Source organism: Onychostoma macrolepis, chromosome 06 (genome assembly GCF_012432095.1).
Source record: "Onychostoma macrolepis isolate SWU-2019 chromosome 06, ASM1243209v1, whole genome shotgun sequence".
NCBI lineage: Eukaryota > Metazoa > Chordata > Actinopteri > Cypriniformes > Cyprinidae > Onychostoma > Onychostoma macrolepis.
In genome coordinates, this window is record NC_081160.1 from 33,437,187 (window position 1) to 33,463,202 (window position 26,016).

Sequence of the window (26,016 nt, forward strand, 5' to 3'; positions counted from 1 at the left end):
ATGCATCTGTGTGTGTGTGTGTGTGTGTGTGTGCGTTTTTGTGAAAAGTCAGGACATAGATGTGTATAATGACGAGGGTATGGCAGGTATTACAAGGAGAAGGTGATTTTTCAGGACATTGACCCATGTCCCCACTTTTCAAAACGCTTATAAATCACTCAGAATGAGGTTTTTTTGGGGAAAGTTGAAATGCACAGCCTCCTGTAAGGGGTAGGTTTAGGTGTAGGGTTGGTGTAGGACAATAGCACATACAGTAAGTACAGTATAAAAACCATTACGCCTATGGAGAGTCCCCACTTTTCACAAAAACGAACATGAGTGTGTGTGTGTGTGTGTGTGTGTGTGTGTGTGTGTGTGTGTGTGTGTTTATTTACAGATTCGATGCAGTTTGCAAGATATAAACTGTTATGCAAGGTGTAATTTATCACTCATTTATTGTGCTTAACAAGTTGCTTCATGACATTTGGAACACTTCTAATATTAAATTTGTATAATAGTGTATGTAATTGCTATAAGACTTTTTATATGTTTTTCTGCCAAAAAAAAAAAAAGAATAATAATAATGATGAAAAATAAAAAAACTAATTTAAACTATTTATTTCACAATTCTGACCTTGTTTCTCACAATTCTGAGTTTATATCTCATAACTGCAAAACAAAAGTCTGAATTGCGAGATACAAAATCACAATTACCTTTTTTTAATTAATTTTTTTATTCTGTGGTGGAAATGAGCTTGCATAATTTGGAATATATAGAATAGTTGAAGTGTTGATTTAGACATCGGCAGGACAAGGATAATGGCGCTAGCAACGCTGAGGTCATGGGTTCGATTCGCAGGGAATGCATGAACTGATCAGTTTGAATGCAATGTAAGTCACCTTGAATAAAAGCATTTGCATAAATGTAAATGTTATTTCAGAACACGTGGCATTAATATTGGGCTCAGAGTCACTGAGATGAGATCCTGACAGAGGTCAGATTCTGACGTCAGAAGGACACAGTGCTGCTCAAGCATGCTGAACAAACTACTGATCAAACTAGATTTAACTATTCTAATGTGTTAAGAAACTCATATTGGTGTGGCCATCAGCTTCTACAAACACACTGCTGTTTGCATTACATATCTGTGCAGAATAAGGACATTAATATTAGTCTGGAGTATTGGTTTTAGTTTAGTTTTAGTTAATTTAATGTTTTTTGGTAAAGTTGTATTAAATATATTTAAGTCTATGTACACACAATTACCATAACACAATAAGAATTAAAGGAATAGTTCAACTAAAAATGAAAACGTGCTGTAAATGTGTTCACCCTCAGGTCACCCAGGATCAGGATGAGTTTGTTTCTTCATCAGGTTTGGAGAAATGTGTCTCTGCATCAGTGTCTCAGCAAAGTGAATGGGTGCCGTCAGAATGAGAGTCCAAACAGCTGATAAAAACATCACAATAATCCACACCACGAGAAGACAAAAGCTGAAACACATCCAGCATTAAGATGTTTATAACTAAAATACCATAGAGTCCATAATCCATAATAACTCTTCCTGCAGTGAAAAAGTGTTCTGGTCTGAATCAGGAGAGAAATCTGCACAGATCAAGCAAAACAGTCCAAAACAGCTCTAAACTAATATGTGGCTGGATTTTGATGTGAGAGACAACAGCAGATGCACTTTTTCACTGGAGGAAGCGTTATTATGGACTCATATTTTAGCCAAAAGCACTTCAACATCCTGGATGGCCTGAGGGTGAGCACATGTTCATTTCTGGCTGAACTATTTCTTAAATAGCAGGAGAAATTGCGTTTTTGACCAGAGGAGGGCGCTCACTCTCTCACATGCTCAGAGTCAGGAGCACTGCGACACTCACACTGAACATATAATCATGGTTATATTTCACAACGAGAAACATATTTTAATCACATTATGTTTATAACTCAAATGTCAAGTGAATAATTGATGAGTGTGTTTAAAACTACCTTGTCTGTAATCGCCGCGGTAATTGTTTTCCACATAAAAAGCTAAGTCTGTTTCAATGAAATATGCACACTTTTTTAAGGAACATACAAATTCTAAACAAATAAGAAACAAATGATGAAGTAAAGTTTCTTCCTCCACTTTGCAGAATACACATAAGTTAAAGAGATCAAAAAAGAAGCAATTTGGGAGTTTGTTGGATAAACATTACGCCAAATCTTAAAATGTACCTCTCTGATTTTATTAGAAATGCAGAATATTTCAGGGAGCAACCATGCTTTCTTCCAATGAATACTGTCCAAAAAATTGGTCCAGAAAAAATAACATCTAGGGGATGTATATACTGAATAATGTAAGAATCGCTTCTACTGTTACATTTGTTTATCAAGAAGACAAACTAGTTTTTAATGAGAATTGTTTTCCTCTCATTAAAGCAGAGGTATGTTTTAAATAGATGCACATAACTTGGAGACAAACCTTTGAGAACAGAGCTGGCAGGGGAAGACTATACAAAGTCATAAATTCTTCATACTCCAGTGCAGCACTATTGTCTTTAAATAAATCCAAAACAAAAACAATACCTCTCTCATACCACTTGTCAATAAAAAGAGATTAAAACACTTGAATTATTCCAAAGAATTTCTTTGTGAAAGGTTATGCTCGTAACACAGCTTCCAAGCAAGTAAAGCTTGTTTGTGAAAATTACTTTGGATCATGCACTCTGTGAAAGGCCAAGTCTGGCAGTGACGTCATGCTGTCTGCCTCGAAGCCCCGCCCCCGCGCGCTAAGCCCCGCCCCCCGCCGGTTCCCAGCCAACTTGGACTTGAATGAGGTGCGCGCCGCAGACGGCTGGAAAGTAGTACAAACCGTCTGGGAATAACACCGGGAATACTGGAGCACAGCGGCCAGACAGCGGGACGGGGGTGGGGGGACGGAGGCTAAAGGAAAGCCGTTCCTGGAAGAAAGAAGCGTCGCTGAGGGAAAAAGAAAAGCCTGCGTCAATGTTTTTATTCGACAGCGCGCCGTGAAGCGATCGCGTCCGTCCGTTCTCCGCGAGATCTCCTCAATGTTCAGCTTCATGGGTCTGATGAACGGAACCACCGACACCCACACCAATGTCTCCTGTACATGTAACTGCAAGAGATCCACTTCATTCCAGAGCATGGCGATCAGTGAGTACCGGAGCGTTTTCTCTTTGACGTTCTTCACTAAACGCTTCGAATCGCGGCGCTGGTCAACCGTCAAACTGCGGCTCGATTCGAATCTGCTTTCGCGGTTCTTTTTTTTAACGGACATTTATATGTGTTTCTGTTGTTACTGGACTGTTTAGACTCGTTCTGTGTTGGGTGTCGCCTCGGATAAACTCCTGAGAAAGTTTTGAGGCGGACTAGTTTAGGTCGTGTAAGGATCCGGTTAGTAGGTGAAGCGGTCAGTGACAGACAGACTCGATCATGAGCTCACATTACATCACAGAATATGAATTATGGCCGAATTCGACACATATGTGACCCTGGAGCACAAAGGCAGTCATAAGCAGCACAGGTATATTTATAGCAATAGCCAACAATACATTGTATGGGTCATAATTATTCATTTTTCTTTTATGCCAAAAATCATTAGGATATTAAGTAAAGATCTTGTTCCATGAAGATATTTAGTAAATTTCCTACCGTAAATATATCAAAACTTCATTTTTGATTAGTAATATGCATTGCTAAGATCTTCATTTGAACAACTTTAAAGGAGATTTTCTCAATATTCAGATTTTTTTGCTCCCTCAGATTCCAGATTTTCAAATAGTTGTATCTCAGACAAATATTGTCCGATCATAACAAACAATGGAAAGCTTATTTATTCAGATGATGTATAAATCTCAATTTCCAAAAATTGACCCTTATGACTGGTTTTGTGGTCCGGGGTCACATTTCTGTTTAAAACAGAATAAGAATGACATCTAAGTAGCTACTTTTCAGCGAGTTAAAGGAACAGTACACCCAAAAATGACAATCTTGATATCTTTTAGGTTGATCTGTTAAACACAAAACATATTTTGAAGAATGTAACCAAACAGTTTCTAGTCCCCGTTGACTTCAATAGTTTTATTGTGAAACTCAGTGGCTGCCACTGTTTGGTTCATTCTTCAAAATATCAGAAGGTGGTAATTCATAAGTTTTGAAACAACATGAGTGTGAGTAAATGCTGATAAAATGTTCATTATCCCTTGGTTTTTGTTGCTGGGGAAATTCAATTCAAGTTTATTTGTATAGCGATTTTCACGATGCAAATTGTTGCAAAGCAGCTTTACAGAAAATTAAAGTTTCTACATTATATTTACTAATAGCTTATTATCCATATGGTAAAAATTTACAGTAGTAAATCAAGCAGTTAGTTAATGTCATGTAATCAAACAGACGGTGAACACGATTAACAGCAATGATTATATGTTGCGTTCAGACTCGTAGCACAATTTGGTAGTTTTGTATGTTGTCTGAAGGTTGGCATCATCTGAGGTCTTCTGGGGGGTTGGCAAAGTCTCCCTGCTAAAAAAAACAAAACAATAGAAACCATCACAGAATTTGGTTGTAATTGGACTCGTATCGGTTTTAATAGAAACTGCTATGAGTTTCTACTGGAATATGTCCCAAAACACACTACAGAAAACCATTTTTTAAAGTTGATGGTTTGTAAAGTTTGTAATGGTATTTATAGTGGAAACTATTAGAATTTCTGTGATGGTTTAGCTATTTTTTTTTTTTTTTTAGTTTCCTCTCAGCGATATGCACATGATATTATTATCATGCAAAAATGTGCCCATTTTCATAAGCATGCAGTTCTGAAGCATTTTGATGTCCTCGGGCCGGTATGTGTATCAGATGGATGTGGTTTGCTCTCAGTCAGTCAGACGTTTGTGTGTGTGACGCTCTGTCTGCTCTGAAATCCTCAGCTGGGAGTTGCCCGACTAATACTTAATTTGTAGTGACTAACTTATTGTTCAGACAGCTGCCCCCTGTTGTCCAGCAGACTCATTCATTTGTGGAATTCTCTCTGATTAACCGTCTTGCAAAATCTGTCTGCAGTTTGCAAATAATCTTTTGTAAAGGAAAAGCTGAACAAATAACAAGGTGATATCAGCAAGAACTCGCTGTTGTGGGAAAAGAACTTGCTGTGCAGTTTGGGCTTCTGCCTTTGCTTTGTCATAAATAATGTTCCTTGTAATCGCAGCGCCTTGAAAACTCTATCTCTGTTTTCAGAAGTTGTCTTGCCCTTGTTTGTCTAGACAGACACTCAATCACACCTGACCTGATTATGTTCTCTGGAAATGAAAGCAACACTCCCAAAAATGTCCAGTTTATCAAGTCCGTCAGCGCCGGTTTAATTGAGTTGAAGAACACCTCAGGACTTCTTGTTTCTCAAGTGGAGGATTTGAACGGCTTGTTTTGATTGTTTTTATGTTGCTGCTGTCTGTGAGGATCTTACAACATCATACACTACGAGGCAAACATTTTTGAACAGTAAGAATTTTAATGTTTTTAAAGAATTCTCTTCTTCTCACCAAGCCTGCATTTATGTGATCCAAAAACAGCAAACGCAGTAATATTGTGAAATATTTTTACTATGTAATTAACTGCTTTCTGTTTGAATATATCTTAAACAGTTGGGTACAGTCTTTGATGAATAGAAATATCCAAAGATCAGCATTTATCTGAAATAAAAAGGTTTTGTAACATTATACACTATACTATTCAAAATCTTGGAGTCAGTATAATTTTGGGAAAGAAATTATAGAAAATAATACTTTTATTTAGCAAGGATGCTTAAATTGATCAAAAGTGATGATAAAGACATGTTACAAAAGATTTCTGTTTCAGATAAATACTGTTCTTTTGAATTTTCTATTCATCAAAGAAACCTGAAAAAATTCTACTCCGCTGTTTTCAACATAATAATAATAATAAATATTTTTTGAGCAGCAATTTTAGAATGATTTCTGAAGGATCATGTGACTGGAATAATGATGCTAATAATTCAGCTTTGAAATCACAGGAATAAATTACATCTTAAAATATATTCAGATAGAAAGCAGTTATTTAAAATAGTAAAAATATTTCACAATATTACTGTATTTTGGATCAAATAAATGCAGGCTTGGTGAGCAGAAGAGAATTCTTTAAAAACATAAAAAATCTTACTGTTTAAAAACTTTTGACTGGTACGTCCTGTTTTTCCAGGACATGTCCTGACCAGGATTTCTAATTTGCCTAAAACGTCTAGGTTTTGGCTTATTTTTGTGTTTGCATCACTTTGATTGTTCTCTGTAGATCCCGCCTTCTCACACGCCACGATTGGTCGATTGTGTAGAATGCCTGCACGCTATTGGTCAAACTGCTTTTCAGTCGTTACCTTCAGCAAGTATGAAAACAAAGCCAAACCCTGGACACTTTAGGCAATTTAGAAATCCTGGAAAAAAAGGATGTGTGTGGTCACCCTACGTTCGCTCCAACCCCGTTTAAAGGCCACGAGCGAAGCAGAATGAATGTGAATTGGCTTGAAGCTCAGAGCTGCTGTTTCTTTATTGTTGTTTTGCGGGATGGAAGCCTGTTTGTTGCTGCTCACAGAAATGGTGCTTTAAGCAGATTTGAGGGTTTAACATTTTCCTGGATGTTATAATCAAGTTGACTCATGAAACAGACTTAAAGTGCTCTGCTCTTTTCATTACAAGCTGCGTCTTGGAAACAGAAAGTGGATTCATGATCCACAGATTCACGTCTGCATTCATGATCGCTGAAGCCAGGAGATATTGAGTGATAGACGTGTGTCAGCGTCTGTCAAATATGACTATCACTCAATCTCTCCTGGCTTCTGTGAACATGAAGAGTTCAATAAAGACATGTGACGTCTCAGCTCAAAATACAAAAGCAAACATTTTGCATGCAAAATTAAGATGTTTTGCATTGCGACATTATTTTCAGACACATTTAACCTTTGTTCCTGTCATTTTTTTATTGATACAGCCATGCTTGATTTTTGTCAGACATGCAAATCTATCATCATCTATTTATAGCAAGTACATCAAATTAGAGGAATAGTTCATTCGGAAGTTAAACATACCCTCAAACTCACTCATGTGTGAATAAAAACCTAAATGAGATCTACTGTCTTTATGAACCTTTTGAAGCGTTTACCCCGGTTGAAGCTGTGGTTGAATGGACTTTCAGTCGCTCCATTTCATTTAAATGTCTTCATTTGTTTTTGAAGATGAGCAAAAGTAATGGATTTGTTACGACACGAGGGAGAGTAGGAATAAACTTCCATTTTTGAGTGAATTATCCCTTTAACACTTGCATTTCTCAATATTTGACTGGACTGAATCTAATTGCAACCTCAAATTCTCATTACTGTAAAAAAAATCTCAGTGTCATATTGAAAAAAGATATTGTAAAAATTGTATGATTTTAAATGCATCACGTATTTGTTGTGCTGCCTTTACTGATTTCCATACTGTAAAAAATGAAGTCATGGTAACATGTTTTTCAGTAATAATTTAACCCAAAAAAAATCTAACCAATTTCAACTTAATATTTTAAGTCAGTTTAATATAATTTACATTGATATTACTTGTTATAAATAAAATTTGAAGGCAGCAACTGAGCTTCTGTTTTTTAAGTTAAAGTAGGTGGATTTTTTTTTACAGTGCATGTAAAATAACTGTTGCAGTGTGTGTATATATATTTATTTATTTTTTCTAGATTCTTTAAGTCTTTAATTACATTTTAACAACCAAGAAGCATGTCTAAACGTCTTTAATTCTTGCAACTTTTACCATTTAATAATTACATTTATTTTTACAGTAATAGGGCATCATATGATTTATGCAACATATAATTTTGTTATTTGTTTCTTTCAATTTGAGAACGTTTTTGGTCTGTTGTTGCATTCTCTTCTTCGTCTGTGAGATTGTCTCCCGTGTCTGTCAGGATAAGTGGGAACGGTTAGCGAGATACACAAATGAGACGTGAGCGTGACACAGACCACCCACTGTACAGCAGCAGATGAGATCAGCTCCTCGCTTACGAGAAATGCTCTTCGTCTGAAGCAGCTATTGTGTTTGGGACGTGGCCGGACCAGATCGTCCCTTCAGGGGAAGACGGGATGGTTTTTCCTCCTAACAGGATATTACAGCTGGCGGTTTCCTTTGATCCTTTGTGTTTTGTGACTCTCTAGGGTTTGCTGGTAGCTGCTAGACATTGTGGGCAGATCTGGCAACCGACCAGAAGTCTTTGTCACCCATGTAAACAATGTGGTTGTCAGTTATAATGAGATTGTTTGTATATTTTATTTTTTTGAAAAGGAGCTACATGCAGACACACACCTTCTAGTAGATAATAAAAAATAGGCTTCATTTGTTCCTGTAATTCTTCACTGATAATGCAGTCATGCACACGAATCTAGAGAGCAGCATCTATTTGGACATGTATATGAAATTAAATGGATAGTTCATCCTATAATGAAAATTCTGTGATAATTGCGTAACCTCATGGGTGAATGAAGGCCTAATTAAATGTCTTTATTGACTTTTTGAAGCGTTTACCCCAGTTGAAGTTCACTTTCAAGCATTTTAGGTTTCATCTAAAATATAATTTGTGTTTTGAAGACTAACAAAAGTCTTATGGCTTTTTAATGACATGAAGATCACTAAATGATGAGAGAAATTTCATTTTTTTGTTGAATTAAACCTTTAATAATTACATTTCACATTATTTGTTCACAGCGCTGCGCAATTTGGAAAAAAATAAAAATAAATCCAATTGCGATATTTGTTTTTCTGATAAAAACTGTGATTGCAATTTAAAATAGGATTTTAAAAATTACACATTTGCTTGGCTTGTTTGTATGGCTGCGAATTTGGCCAAAAGTTTGTGATTATTTACAAATATGGCTATAATTGTAATAATGATTATCTTTATTATTTTTCCAGTATAAAAAAAAAAAAAAAAAAAAGAGAAATATTACTATTGAAACATTTCACTGTAAAATAAAAAAAAAAAAAAAAAAAAATCAGTATTTAAGAAAAATAAAATATAGTAATTTTTTGTTACAACTGTAAAATTACAATATTAATATTCATGGCTGTTTTCATTTCTTTAATTTTAAAGGAAAACTGCATGAACCCTTAAAGGATGTCGTTTGTTCTTCTCATTACAACTTTGTAAAAATGGTTTTGTGTTCTATTTACTCTAAACTGATACATGCATGGACCGTATAGTTCCTGTAGTTTGTCTCAGAGTTTGGTGACTCCGCAGTGAAACGCTGCTCTCTCTGCTGTTGATTTGGCGTGTCTTTGTTGGGTCGACGCTCAGCTAATTATCCGGCCTTGACCTCGTGAAGCGTCGCTGTGTCTCTGAGGCCCGAGGCAGGGCTTTCTGATACAAACACATCTGCGGCGCTGAGGAAACACCGCTGCGTTCTGCTCTTCACAGCACAGGAAGAGGAAACAGCTGCGTTCCAGAACGCGTGTTTCAGACCCACGGCTATAAGAGCTGTCCCGTTCATCAACAGTGTGTCCTAAAGAGTTCGTTCTGTCATTTACTCACAGTTCTGCGGTGTCTGACTGGTCTGTTCCTCACAAACGTGATCATATGACTTCAGAGGAACAGAAACTACATTACCACTCGAAAGATTGGAATAGTTAAGATGTTTTGGATAGAAATGTTTTCTAATCATCAGAGCGGCATTTACTTGATCAAAATACAGTGAAAAGAATAAAATGACTACAATTTACAATAACTGTTTTCTATTAAAATTTTTAATGAGAATTCTAAAAATTCTCAGCTTTGCATCACAGAAATAAATTAATTATGTAAGGGATAATGCACGGCTAGCTGTGCATTAAACGATTTTAATGCACGATGTGGAGGCCTACGTGAAGTGCATTAAAATCGTTTAATGCAAAGCTAGCCGTGCATTATCCCGCTTATACTAAAGTCATTTGCCAGCATTGATAAGTTAAAGCTGTTAATGATGTTTGCAGCGCAATATTTGACCAGACGGGGAAAAATGATGGTTATTTTCGTCAGTTAGCTCTAGCATTCTGTCCGGTTTAAATCAAACACAGAGATGAAATAGTGCGGTAAGATCACATTTGTTTGAATGAAATATAGCATTTATTTCAATTAATTAATAGAGAGATGACAGTTGTGTGTGCGTTACCTGTGTAGCGCATCTCTCTACAAACAATGAAACTGTGTTACTTCAAAAACAGCGATTTTACACCTCATTGCTGAGGTATATAATTTAGCGATCTAGTATTTAGGCTATTTTGTTAATAAAAAAGTCACGGGGCAGCATTGACAACAAGTTTGTGTGTGCACAGCGCAATCTGCGATCTCCGACGTCTCCCTCTCTCTCTCTCTCTCTCTCTCTCTCTCTGTGTGTGTTTGTGTGCATCAATTAAAGCAGCACATTAATATAGAACGGTGATTAAACTGACTTGGAACAACTTGTGCATTAAACGGTTTTAATGCATACCTGCCAGCCAGTCAGAATCAAATATTCAGGTATAATACAATATATTCACATAGAAAACGGCTGTTTTAAATTGTAATAATATTTTACTGTTTTTACTGTATTAGTGTTATTATATTTTGAATGGCTCTCAAAGTTTTTATCATTTATTAGCTGGAAAAATCTCTGCAAGTGATTGCAATGATATCGTTTGTCTGTGTCGTTATCATTACAGTTGTGGTGTGGACTTCACTCGTATTGAATCTTTACAGTTATAGTTATTGTTCTCAGTGTGAAAGGGCTTTTATGTACTGATGCTATGGTGCTTTTATGGTGTTTTTGTCCTTTTTGAAGCTTGTTTGTGTAACAATTGTGTAAAATTCTTCATAAATCAGCTTTGGAGTGACTCATGAGTGAGTAAATAATGACAGAACTGTGGTTTTTGGGGTGAGATGGTCCTTTGGTTCTTGTGCTGAATGTTGGTTGATGTTTTAATGTTCTTGGTCTCAGCTGGAGCGCGGCGGTGGGTTGCTCATTCCTCATAATGGCTGCATCTCTTCCACGGATGCGCTGCTAATTGCAGGGATGCTTTGACTCACCTCCGTCAGTGCATTTAGTGTCGGCTGACATCACCGTCTCACAGTGCTCCGTCATTGCTGAAGCATGCCTGTCCTGACAATATTAACACTTTAATGCAATCTCACTTAAAAACTAGCGCCATTAGTGCAGGTTCAGGGTTGCCGGATTTGTGGTTTTCCCTTCATCAAACATTATTTGTAGAGCACCTTCTATCTAATAATCTCAAAGAGCTTTGTGCTTTAACTTCTGATAAAAAAATTATAATATCAGCTCTCAAATTCTGTCCATTTTATCACAAAATTCAGACAATTTTGTTGCTCTTAAATGTGGTGAGACAGATCTCTGTAGCTTCAGTGCGAGTCTCTTCCACTTTATTACAAGTTATAGCACAAAATAAACAAATGAGCATCAGAAGGCATTGAAAGAACTAGTACAACTTTCTGAAATGAATCACGTCGCATGTAATCGATCAGTCCATGTTTAAACTGCGGAAAAATGCCAAAACTAATTTTTGTCCTGCCAAAGCCGTATTTGATTGGTTCATGTGATTTATGAGTGATGTAAATGACTGCTGCGCTTGTGATAGCGCGCATGTTAACTGAGAGAGAGAGCAGCGAGCCCTCTCCCCGCGCACTCTCTCTGGACCGGTTTACACCTGCTCACTTCATGCGCTTTCTCTGGTCAGACAGCTATCCAATCGTGAAAAGACCAGTCCTCTGAATTTGAAACGCTTTCGAGACGGAATTAAATCTGATCGCTCAAACCACTTAAGTCTGGGACGCATTCCAGACGAAACTGGACGAGTGTAAATGCATCTGGATGTTGAAGCCACATATGTACATTTTACTCCTCCCAAAATGTTAAAAAAACAAATGTGTGAGAGCGTATTATAGGCTATATGACATGTAATAGTCAGATATGACAGCGCTAATGCTACACGCATCACCACGGATATCAAGCCAATGCGCAAACTGCCGCGAATAAAACTGAAAGTAAAGTAACTTATCTTTCCAGTGCTGATGCCGCTCTCTCCTGTTGCGATCTTCGATCTTGTAATTGGCTGATGATGAATAAAATGCAGCGCATATCTGTTGATTTCTTTGGCGTGATAGCGCAGTAGGCCTAATTCAAGATTGGATTTATATCTGTTTTTTATGTGGCCAAAAGTAACAAATCAGATGGATTTCCGATCCGACAAAACGCATAAAGTGACCAGGTGTAAACAAGCCCTAACCTTTTCCTCTCCCTCCCTCAAAATCAACTGACGTGATAGTGAAAGGTCAGAAGACCGTGAATTGTGCTAAAACAAAACAAGCAAAAAAGTATCTTTTATCTTCTCTGACAAGCGTTCAACACATGCAACTAACATAAAACATACTTTCAGTAAAAGATTTAACCTTAATAATAATAATAATAATAAAATATTTAGCCTTAATAATCCACAGTAGCCTAATTTCAGGTTATTTATATGACAATGTGTAGTTAAAATCATTTACTTTAGACTGAGTGAGGTGAAACCAGCCACAAAGCAATTTGTTAGCCAGCTGCTAATTTTATTCAGATGTATGGTAGAAAATTAGACTACTAGTTAAATATAAACATTTTAATGCTTTTTCAATATTGCTATAATCATAATTGTGAGGTCTAGCAAAGAAGGATCCTGTCTTACAAAAATATGAAAGCCAGTTTTATTATATTCCCTGACAGTGGCTGTTTTTTCTTTTCTTTCATGAATAAATATAATTAAAAATCACAAACTGTATCTTTGCATTTATTTTAGTTATGGTCAGTATTGGGTTTGCAGATCACATGGGGAGGGTACTTTTTACTGTGTGTGTGTGGATGACCGTCAGCCACCACCGAAGACCTTTTTTGACCCAGGAAAAACCCTGCTCTAATATTACAGTAATGTGTCACGAGAGGGTTCCCTGTATAGTTCACAACATATCGGTATCGGCTTTTCAGTATGAGGATTGTTAGTATCTGTAGTTTTTACTCCCTTGATCTGTCCGTGAGGAATCGTATCGGGGCGATGTGTGTGTGTTCGTCTAAGACAGATCTCAGTGTTTTGTCTTTGACTGCAGGCGAGGCGCGAGCTTGTGCTCCGTTATCTCTCTCAGTATCGGTCACACGCAGCTACATGCCTGGACCTTGTGTGGTTTGGATCAGGATCTGGTTACAGAAGATCATGAGAAATTGTGAAACCTGTTTTTCTTCCATTTCCAGTCTTTTGTGGTTTTCCCCTTTCCTCTCTCTTCCTTGTACACTCAGCCATGAGAGAGATCCAGCCTGTTTATCTGTCTGTCTGTCGAGCATGTGCTGCTCCGGTCATAGGGTATCATCTTCCGTGAGTGTGTGTGTGTGTGTGTGAGTGTGTAAGTGAGTGACCAAAACGCGACACACGCTGTATGGAGCAGACGCTTTGGAGACGACCATGTACTCGCACAGATGCGACCACGTCAAATTTGAACTCGTACATTCTCTAAATATTGTCGCAAAGTCTAGAGCTCTGCAATACCTCAGTATTAAGATCTACATCATAAATTGCAACTTTGACTCATATTCTTGGCACTTGAATTAGGATGTATTCAATAACTTAGCTTTTTAAATCAACTTTCAAATTAGCTTTTGCACAAACTTTTAGGTTCACAGCACATGTAATACTTTTGCAGCATTGATTAAAAGATGATGATCTTGTTTGGACGATAGCCAGAGATATTGTCAAAAACATCAATTATTAGCAATCTTAAGAGGATTTGGCATTTCCAATTAATGTAGGCCTGTTACATTCTTATTTTTATTAGGCCTATCGTTATTATGAAGTTAATTTTATTATTAAATTAAAAGTACAATTAATTTACCCCGCAATAATTAACGCATAACTGACGCGTTGCGAGGATAAGATTAGGCTATATTTTCTCCTCAATTAAAATGTTTTTAAAAAAGGTATTTTAAAACAAGTCTATTAGGCTATAGGCTACCTACAATGAATTATAGTCCTATAATTAAAATATTAACACTGCAGTCATCAATAAAAATCAATGAAATAAAAAGCTTTTATTTCAAGCACCGACTTTCAAAAACAACCTGTTTAACACAAAATACGTTTCTTAACTTTTTTTTCAGTATGTATGGGCCACAAGAGAAATATAAAGGAAATAAATGAAAACAGCTATATGCTATAACGTTATCAGCATGTTGAAGTAGATTCGTCTCTCTTTGTCTCTGAGAGAATAAGCGGCGTCAGGTGCCGAAAGCTCCGTTATTACTCCGTCATTCCATTGGCTCACTTCATGGTTTAAAACAGAAATATTTCCAACATTGTGACGTAACCAATTGCCCCGCCCCCCGTATCGAAAACGTCCCGAACCGTGACACCACTATGTCGTATCGAACCGAACCGTGAATTTTGTGAACCGTTACACCTAATATATATATATATATATATATATATATATATATATATATATATATATATATATATATATATATATATATGAAATACAGTAAAAAATATATTTTAAAAATTGTGAAATATTATTACAATGTAAAACAGCTGTTTTCTGTGTGAATATCTATTAAACTGTAATTTATTTCTGTGATGCGCAGCTGTATTTTCAGCATCATTACTCCAGTCTTCAGTGTCACATGATCTTCAGAAATCATTCTAATATGCTGATTTGCTGCTCAACAAACATTTCTGATTATTATCAATGTTGAAAACAACTGTGCTGCACAATATTTTTGTGGAAACTTGACACATTTTATTTTTCAGGATTCACAGATGAATAGAAGGAAGAATAGCATTTATTTGAAATAGAAATCTTTTATAACATTATAAATGTCTTTACTGTTACTTTTGATAAATTGAATCCATTTTTGATGAATAAAAGTATTCATTTCTTTTTTTAAAAACATTCTATTGAATGGTAAAGTGTGTACATGTATGTGTATATAAATATATTTATTTATTTATTTATATGTATAGTATTGTGTAAGCAGTGAGAGAGCCAGTGATTTGCTGATGATCTCTGTCATGTCTTTTTTGTTGGATGTGTGTGTACAGTACGTACAGTAGACACTGTCCTGGGCCGTCCCACTCTTTCAATATAGGTCATTGATTGATTGTCTTTATCAGAGTGTTTCTGTCACACTCACTGTGATCTGTTATCAGCTTCAGACTCTCATCAGCGAGCGCAGGCTATTTTAGTCTCCATTAAGAGTTCCTGTCTGAGTGTGAGTTAATAATTAAGTGCTCTGGCAGCTGCCCAGGTGAAAGTAAAGCAAGTCTGGACTCTGTTTGCTCGTCTAAGAGCCATATGCTGCTGGCAGAGATGCGAGGAGATCGGCTTTGTTTCTGGACTATGCAGCAGTTTGCGGTCACTACAGTCCGAGTCGAGCTGAGGCCTGAAGAAATCCAGCCTCAGGTGAACTTCAGTCTCATAAAGGAGCAGGACGCCTGGAAACGTGGAGTTAGTTTAGTTAACCTAGAGATCATGTGCTGGTTTTGTTTAGGGCTGGGATGATAAATTGATGCAGAATCGATTCCTGGATCGATTCCGAGCTTAGTTTTGAACAGCAGGTGGTGCTGCATGCTACAGCCGTACTCTGCTTGTTTCCAAATCCTTACACACACTTTAACCTAAAATAATCATTCATAAAATTTGAAAAGGTTGAAGCAAATTACAAGGGTGTTCAAAGTGTGCTGAGTTTACGTTAATCTGGCGTCATAAAAGCATTCTGAGCCGAGGTGAGATTACAGACTCAGCCGAACACACAAGTGCTCTTCAGCGCTCTTCTTCATCAGTGTTTGAGTGTGCGGATAAAACTAGAGCAGAGCGCCATCTGCTGTTAAAATCTACGCTCAGAATCCATTCCAGAGAGAATCACGATGCATTGGGAAAATCTCAGAATCGATTCTGCATCGATTTATTGTCCCAGCCCTAGTATTGATGGTGCTTTGGTTTGGTTTGGTGAAGGTTTGCGTGGCGTTCTGCTCTTTTGTGTTCAGCGAGACTCACACAGACGCTTCAGTGTCTGGAGCCGTAAATAGCAGATGGGGTGTGTGGGAATATAGAGACACCCCTGAGAGACACACACACACACACACACACTCTTGATTTCATTAGTCATTTGTTATGTCACGTCTGCGTCCGCTTTCCCAGCATGCTCTCTGTGTCTCACTGCTCTTCAGAGGAACGTTCCTGACTAAAACCACCCTCAGCTCCGGTTATGACTACATGTGTGTTGAATCATGGGAATTCTCTGATATCGGGAACTTTTGTCATTGTCCAGACAGTCAGTAGAACAAGACAGAGAGTCAGACATCAGTAGGACTCAAATCTGCCCCTTTTCCCAAAAATATTATATGCTTGTGTGTTAGTGATGTGTTGAAGCCGATGCTCTGGAATATTATCCTTGAACACTGTCTCATTGTATTATATATATATATATATATATATATATATATATATATAGATATAGATATAGATATAGATAGATATATAATATAATATAATTCATTTATTTATTTATTTTTATACAATGTATTTATAATATAATGTTTTTATTTATATTTATAATTTTATGTTGTTACAGATGGATAACTAGATCAAATCAAATTAAAATGCAACAAAAAATTTTAAACAAAACATTGTGTTTTTCTCAAATAATTTATTATAAATTTAAAACGATTCTAATTATTATAAAAATTAATTTTTGAAAATTAATGCATTTCTGTCATGATTTTAATTATTATTATTTAGTCATACAGAACTTTTATTTTAGTAGTTTGTAGTAAAGACCTTTAAGTTTGTGTATTTTATTAAAAAATTTTTCAAATGATTTTTATGGCTGAAACTTTCCACAGGTTGAAATGAACTAATTAATGAAGGTTATTTCATGTGTTAGGTGTGTGTGTGTGTGTGTGTGTCTTTATGTCTATATGTGTGTGTTTTGGAGGTCACTTTAGTCTCACAATCTCATCGGAGTCTTAATTACTGTCTTGGTTTAATTCAGATGTATGTAAATGAGCATTTAGCATATGAGACGCTACAGCTGTAGGGCCGTCTGTGCTGCAGGGGTCAGAGGTCAGAGGAAGGACCAGCCTGTGAAATAAAGGTCTGTGTGTGTGAGAGAGAGACTCTAAAGCACAGCATTCGCTCCGTCTCTTCCCATGATCCTCGTGTGTTAGTGAATCACCGAAGCCCATGTTCTGGAATATTTGTCTCTGTCTCATTGTCTGTTGTCTCTCTCTCTTTTTTTTTTTAAATAGACAGTAGCATATTTCTTTATTTATAATATTATGATATGATTATAATATAAAACAACCTAATATAATTTTGTCATATAAATTTCTATTATATACCACATATTTGACATAAAATATATCACAAAATATAATATAGTAATAAAATATTTTTATAATAATTACAATATGAATAACTATAAATTATAATACAATTATAATGTTTTAATATTACGTTTCCCCGTCCGCCTAACCTTTACACAAGCCTTTCATTAATTTCACGTTTTTGAACTCTTCTCATTGGAACTATCAGCAGATTTTAGAGTTTACAGTTTTACTGTTTACAAAGAATTTTTTTCTAACTTGCATGGATTGCATGAATTGTTAACCATAAGACTAATAATGTGTGCTAACTAAATAAATACAATTTTAACTTCATGTGGGCTTGAAGACAGACTGATAGTATGAGTATCCTTCCCTCAGTAGTGTGCTCAGAGTGCAGCGTGACCTTTGCTCCATTTCAGCCCGTGTGTTTGAGCGGGTCTGTCTGAGAAACCAGTCTGGGAAGTGTTTGCACTGCTCTGTGTGTGTGTGTGTGTGTGTGTGTGTGTGTGTTTCCATCAGGTTGTTTTGTCTGAGAACACAGACGGGTTGGTCACGGTCACATGACATTAATAGTGTCTGTTAGCGACAGGTATGATGGCTTTTCTGGAGGAACTATGACACGTGGAGTCACGTGTTCTGTGTTTGAGGTCATTCAAGCTTTGTGTGCAGGTTATCACTTACTAAAACCAACATTTTGTTGCTTGAAATAAAATAAGGTACTAAATAACTAATAAATAATAAAACTTAATATAAATGATATTAACATTTTTTTTTTTTTTTTTAAACTAATAAAAATGACAAAAATACACAAAATATTACTAAAATTTTAAAGCTGCATTCCGTAACTTTTTTTGGTTAAAAATGATCCGAAATCAATTTTTGAGCAAGTTACATCTCCTTACTTTAGCTCGATTCACAACGGTTTTTGTTTTGTAATTTGAGTGGCACTGGTAGGAATTTACGGGAAATTGGAGCATGCTGCTGCGTCATTACATCACGTCTGTAAACACAAAGAAGTTTTCCCGGATAGTAGCTATATCGCATGTTTATAGCCTTTTCTCACAGCAGCTGGAATAATTAAATTTATCATTTTGATGGCGGATTGTAATCCAGAAAGGTTTATGTGTTTATGAAATTAAATTATATTCCAGTTTTAAATGTGCATCTGATTACAGAAAGCCTATGTGGGTGACTGACAATAATTCCGCTAAAGCCTGTAATTGCAGGTTTCAAACAGAGATGGAGACAAAGAGGCAAAACTCATACAGACTAAATACAAAATGAAAACAAAATATAAAAATAAAATCTAATTCAAAATATTATGAATCTATATTAATGATACTAAAATAACACTGCTGGTAATCTCTGCTGTCGTTAGAATAATAGTGAAAGTGTTTGCAGACACACAGCTGATAATAGGATGAATTTTCATACGCCTCAGACGCCTCCTGACTGCGTTTATAGTGTGAATCCTCTTCAGTATGTATAGTATAGTATACAAATAAGATTGCAGCTTTTGTTTTCTAGACATCGTCTGTCTTTAGGGCTGATTTTAACTCGTGATATCAGTTGTAGATGTGAGTGAATGAATCTTGGCCTGAAGCGGGTGAATTTTTATCATCTTTTGTTTTAACCACCGGCTGGGAAACATCAGAAATCCAGACTCTTATCATTCCAGACGTCTCGGAGTCCTTAAACACACATTAACCTGTGTGTTCTAGTCAAAAGCATTGCTAAAATCTTACTACAATATAAAAAAATGTTAATAAAGATTATCGGTAACCGTTTACAATAAGGTTGCGTTTGTAAACATTAGATAACTACATTAGTTAGCATGAACAAACAATCACAAATACTTCTAAAACATTTATTAATCTTAGGTAATGTTAGTCTAATACATTATAAATATTCAATGCACTTATTAATGCACTGTGACCTAAAATTTAAATCTTTATTAGCTTAATAACTGCTGTAAAAATGTATTGCTCTTTATTAATTCATGTTAGTAATGCATTAACTTTTAACAAATACAACTTGCGTATTCTAGTCAAAAGCATTGCTAACATCTTACTACATCTTATTGTAAAGTTTTACTTGATTATTGGAGTATGTTTTACAAGAAAATACTATGAGTTTTTCTTCTTCAAAATTTCATGTTTAATTCAATGTTTTTCTTGCCCTTTCCTTTTAATTATTTGTGAAATTTACCAGCAATTCTGTGTGAAAATTGTCAAATTAAATTCTACATAAACTGAATATGTAGCCAATCAAAAAAAAAAAAAAAACTGATTAGAAACCGTTTTCACTCAGAATTTACAAGAATATTTCACAAATAATTACAAGGAAATGGCAAGATTGAATTTTTCTTGCCCTTTCCTTTTAATTATTTGTGAAATTTACCAGCAATTCTATGTGAAAGTTGTTTCAAATTAAATTCTACATTAATTTAACATAAACACAGTATGTAGCCACTCAAAAAAACTGATTAGAAACAGTTTTCACTTAGAATTTACAAGTAAATTTCACAAGTGATTACAAGAAAATGGCAAGTAACACTGAATTGAATGGTATTTTGGAAACTGAAATAGTGTGAAATGCGCTCTAATGTTCTTGAAAAAACTAATTCTTTAGAGTTCATGACGACAGTTTTCAGTCTCAGGTTTGATCTCTGATAAACGCCTGGCTGTGAAGCTGAGCGAGCGAATCATTCCAGCGCGATGAAGCACAGGCTGGAGTTTATCCAGAGTCTGGAATGTTATTTTGCCCGCGGGGCAGGAAGGTGCACCTGGCATCGGCCCGAACACAAACACGGCTGGAGCGACTCGAAGCGCTCAAACGCCTGTCGAATCCAGACAGAGTGTGCTAAAGCAAAGAAATCGGAGAACATTTTGCATGCATTTCCATCAGTGGTCACTTTGTCATAAGTTTAGCTTGTGTTTAAATGTCAATAAGCTTGCTCCAGATATTATATTATATTATAGGTGCAACTACACAGAACTGCATAGTGCCTAAGAGAACAACTAAATTTGCTCAATCCACATTTTCAGTTAAAGAGGCACTGCTCTAAAACAGACTCGGATTCCTTTTATTGGTCATTTTTATGCTTCACATAAAAACGAAATTACATTTCACACATCCCCACCTCAGTAATTCGGTGCACAAATATAATACAAATAACTAATAAGCTAAAAATACACTAAAATAAAATGAAAAAGTACAGTCTTTAAAATGCAAACACAGTTTAACATCTTTCTGAGAAATATCAAAAACAGGTTTGTGAACATTGATGGTTGTACACAGATTTTTGTTATGTTTACTGTGCTTGTTATTTTACATTCTTTAAGTAATTTTTAATTGTATTTTAAAAGCCTAACCAGGGACTGGGGCTGTATATAGAGCATCTGCAATGTTATTTTGCATTGTCCCTGTTAAATAAACAACTAAATAAATCAAATCAAATGAATATCGTGATGGGTGTGTTTTCATTTGCTGCTGGTTTAATTGTTCTCAGCCCGACCTTCCCTTCATGGTTTGTGTCGGTGGAGAATGACGTCTCTGAATTCTCCTAAACGACGATTCGGTTTGTATTTCTCAGAATGAGTTCAACCGTCAGTCTCTCCCTCTCTCATTAAAGCATAGTTTGCATTGTTTACCACATGCCCCGCCCTCAGCGTGTTTGAACGGCGTTGCACAAACACACACAACATGTTCAGACGGATTCTTCGAGGCCCACCTGCGCCGCCGACCGCCGCTAGACCAAACACACACGTCTGCAAAACAAACGTCCGCTTATCCAAACATGCACGTCTGCACCTTCACCAATGCTGTGCTAACACAACCCGTCCGGCCTAGTTCAACCTAGTCCTGTGACTAGTCCGAATGAGTCTCAAACACTGAACATATAAAACAATATAGACGTTTTGGCCAAAATCTGATGATTGACGAAGGCTGATGTTCCAGTCTAGAAAGTTAAAGCAATAGTTCGTCCAAAAAAAGAACATTTGATGAGTGTGTTTCTTCATCAGGTTTGTAGAAATGTGTCTCTGCATCAGTGTCTCAGCAATGGATGCTCTGCAGTGAATGGGTGCCGTCAGAATGAGAGTCTGATAAAAACATCACAATAATCCACAGCACTCCAGTCCATCAGTTAACATCTGGAGAAGACAAAAGCTGAAACACATCCAGCATTAAGACGTTTTTAACTCAAATACCATAGAGTCCATAATCCATAATAACGCTTCCTCCAGTGAAAAAGTGTTCTGGTGTGAATCAGGAGAGAAATCTGCACAGATGCCAAAACAGCTCTAAACTAATATGTGGCTGGATTTTGATTTGAGAGACAACAGCAGATGCACTTTTTCACTGCAGGAAGCGTTATTATGGATTATGGACTCATGTTTTAGTTATAAACGTCTTAATGCTGGATGTGTTTCAGCTTTTGTCTTCTCCAGATGTTAACTGATGGACTGTAGTGGTGTGGATTATTGTGATGTTTTTATCAGACTCTCATTCTGACGGCACCCATTCACTGCAGAGCATCCATTGCTGAGACACTGATGCAGAGACACATTTCTACAAACCTGATGAAGAAACACACTCATCCTGATCTCAGATGAACTGAGAGTGAACACATTTTCAGTGAATGTTCATTTTTGGCTGAACTATTCCTTTAATGTCCTGTAGATGGACTATATTCACTATAATGTCACATGATCTTGTTTTTCTAAAACTCTCCCTAACCAGTCAGCATGAGGACTGTGGCCGTATGTTTTATGATGTCCGTCTGCAGTCAGACACCAGAGTGCTTCCCACAGTCGGTTCTCAGCCAGCGAGAAAGTCTGTCTCTGTCTTTGTCCCTCTCTCTCTGTGTCTCTCTGCTTTGTCATTCCCATGGAAATTTGCAAGCAAATTGTGACACCCTGTGACCTCTCTCTCTCTCTCTCTCTCTCACACACACACACACACAGAGCTACCACACCCACTCACCCGTCTGTGGCACTGCTACTGTCAGCAGACTCTGTGTGTGTGTGTGTGTGTGTGTGTGTGTGTGTGTTTTGGTGCTTAATGGTCTATTTGGCAAAAAAGACAGCAGCACACATTAGCACAGTGAGTACAAACACACACACACACACACACATTTATCTGGCCATGTAAATGAGCACATAATATAGACTTCTGATGTTTTATTGTAAAATTAATTCTAATTACCACGGACTAACAAAAACCACAAAAGAAGATTTTTTTTCCATTTAAACATTATTTTATAGATGAATATTTATATATTTTATATACCATATGGTAACACTTTACAGTAAGCTTCATTAGTTAACATGAACTAAGAATGAACAATACTCCTGCAGCTTTTATTAATCTTAATGTTAATTTCAGCATTTACTAATGCATTATTAAAATCACAAGTTGTGTTTGTTAACATTAGTTAATGCACTGTGAACTAACATAAACTATGAACGACTGTATTTTTAACTAATGTTAACAAAGATGAAAAAAATATTGTAATGTATTGTTCATTGTTTGATAATGTTAGTAAATACATTAAGTAATGTTAACAAATGACACCTTATTGTTAAGTGTTACCCAATATATACTGGATCAGTTCTATATATATATATATAAATCCATTTTTCCAGTTAAATGTTTCTAAAGGGAGGTTTGGTCAGATTTAAACTAATTTCTGAGGTCAGATTTGTTCCCAAACTGCAGCTAAACACACACACACACACACACCGCCCCCGTGTCTGTCTGGCTCGAATGTGACCGTGAATGGCCCGTGAGAAAGAGCCAGGGGAGGGGCAGAGCTTTGACCTCTCTTGACCCTTCATGACCCCTCCGTCACACTGCGTCTGATCTCTGAATGTGTGTGTGTGTGTGTGTGTGTTTGCCGTCATCAGCTGCTCATGTTGGCTCTCTGAATAGACGTCATAGTGTCAGTATTACAGCCTCATCGACTCAAACGACTGTGTTGTTGTTTTATTGATTCTGCTGAAAGTATGAAACACCAGAACCGAAGCCAGAGCTCATAACAGATAACCAACACATCAGTGATGAAAACATATTTGTCATAACATTAAACGTTCGTAAAAGTGCATGTATGTATTTTAAAATTAAAAAGAAGGAGGAGGTCCAACCAGATATATTAGTTAATGGTGAAAAATTACAAATTGTACCAGATTTTAAGTATCTCGGAGTTATTTTGGATTCTCATCTAACATTTGAAAAACATGTTCGAAAAAAAGTCTGTGCAGTGACACCTCAACTTTTTTTAATTTATACGGAGTCAACTTTCAATAGAAGCTTCAAGAGTCTTTTGAATTCTTTGATCTTTTCTCATTTCTCTTATTGTATTACTTCATGTTCGCAAGCAGGAAAATCTACTCTTAGACCTTTATATACTTTGTATAAACGTGCTCTAAAAGTATTCGACAAGAAACCTAACAGGTATCATCATTGTTTGATTATTAACAAGTACAGTTTTTTTACTTTTGATAATTTTATTGTGTTTTATAATTGTTGTTTAATGTACAAAATTGTTAATACTCTTGCACCTTCACCCCTGAAGGAATTTGTTTTCTCTTGTACTGGAAATATAAGACAAACTAGAGCTTGGTCAAGAGGTGATTGTGCAGTGAATTTTAGAGTTACTGATTTTGGTCGCTCCGCTTTCTCTGTAAGGACTGTTAATAACTGGAATAATTTACCAATTAATATAAGACAGTGTTCTACCTTAGCACAGTTTAAGCTACATTTAAAAATATGGTTAAAGACGAGTCAGGTATGTGACCATTGAGTATTTCTGTATTTTTGAATGAATCTTTGGGGAAGTTGTCAAATTTTTATAATTGTTTGTAGGATGATGCTTTGTAGTACTTGCAGGGGATATTTTGTAGAAATTTGGATTGTAGTTTTATGTGGGGAATTATATTTTTTTCTGTTAAATTTTGGGGGGACTTTATTGTACTATACTGATGTTTTTGTCATGTAATCTGTTTTGTATTTTCCTGCCCAGGGACAGCAGATGAAATTCCTGGGGCAGTTTTCTGACTGCCTATTGTCCCTGTCAAATAATGAATTAAATTAAAAAAAATTATGTTATAATGATAATGACACAAAGGAACAATATTGTTGGAATGACTTTTTTCCCAGCCGATGAATGCTAAAAACTTTGACACCCATTCAAAATCAGTGTTATTTTAGTATTATTGGCATACTATCATAGATTTCATAAATAATTCAAATGAGCATTTAGTTTTATATTTTTACTTAAAATATTTCAGTATTTTACTTTTATATTTTTCGCGTTTTTATTTTCATTTTTGTTTTATTTATAATACTTTTATCTTTTTTCTAGTTTTTTTTTAATATTAGTTTTAAGTAAATATTAGTATTTAGGTTTCGTGTGTTTTTTAGTTTTTATCTGTTTACAGTTAGTAACTTTAGCTTAGCTTTAGTAAATTTCAAATGCAACTTAAAGTAATTTGCTAAAGCAACTTTTTAAACTTTTTGTTTAGTGCATTTTTTGTTGTATATTTATAATTACAATTTTTGTATTACTTTTAATAGTAATAGTAGAAAAAACATAACATTATCATGTGTTGGTGTGGATGCTAATATATTTCAAAATTGTTATTGTTATTGGTGTGAGCAGGCTTTAACTGCTGATAGAAATAACATCATGAAGAAAATATTTTTTTGATGTGTAGTGAAACATTAACAAAAATGTTGCCAGTCGTTTTGAATGTAACAGAGTTGGCAAATGTTTTGAAAGAGATATAAATGTATCTATTTGGTGAGAATGATGCAGTAGCAGATGGATAAGACTTTAGCAGTATATGATCTGTTCTGTGTGTGTGTGTGTGTGTGTGTGTGTGTGTGTGTGTGTGTGTGGACAGTCAGTCATTATGAATGTGTGTTTGTGTATGGCTCTGCGCTCGTGGCTCACGTCACGTCCTCTCACCATCAGCTGTCTCGCTCTCTTTTTGTTTTCATATGCAAACCGACTCGCTCAGACAATTCAGTCTAGACCGGCGGCGCTCAGCCCCGTCCCCCTCGTACCCATCTGCCCCGGGGTGTGTGGGAACGCAGGGGCTTCAGTGTTAGTTTGTCTCTGGTGGATGTGCATCATGCAGCTCCATGCGGTGGACGGTTTGCATCCGTGTGTTCAGACGCGCTGCAGCGGTGAGTCTGACGCTCTCTAGCGTGTCTTAGGATTTATTCATAAATGTATCACCTGGATGTATTTTAGAATTTTTGTCTAGTGTAGAACTGAAGTGTCTTTTGTAACTTTTGTTAATTGCATATCTTGTGTAATTTATTCTGAGATCGCCATGAAAATAGCCTTGATGCTGGCATGGTGTTAAAAAGTGAATAAATAAATGATAACGTCTAAGAGAAGCTGCTGTGAGTTTTTACAGCTGTTGGGTTTGTCTGCTTTGTTTGATTTCATTATTTTGATCGGGTCAGTCCTTGTGGAAGTGTGATGGTACAGTTGAGATCAGTTTTCTGTGTCTGAACATCTTTTAAGATTGATTGTGATGCTGACTAAACTATGAAAATATCTGCATATCCAGCATGCAAAAGTTTGGGGTCAGTAAG

General features: G+C 36.1%; 1 protein-coding gene across 2 annotated transcripts in view; it reads left to right on the forward strand.

Annotated features, from left to right (window-relative positions):
• Positions 1-2,474: 2,474 nt before the first annotated feature.
• Positions 2,475-26,016, forward strand: part of pmepa1 (prostate transmembrane protein, androgen induced 1) — a 31,153-nt gene continuing 7,611 nt past the window's right edge. Inside the window, exon 1 of one of the 2 annotated variants that reach the window (XM_058779435.1) lies at positions 2,475-3,145. In XM_058779435.1, the coding sequence (XP_058635418.1) occupies positions 3,040-3,145 (106 nt within the window). In that variant the 5' untranslated portion in view covers positions 2,475-3,039. Of the gene's footprint in view, positions 3,146-25,444; positions 25,600-26,016 lie in introns of those variants that run through there. The other variant, XM_058779434.1, reaches the window with a different exon arrangement.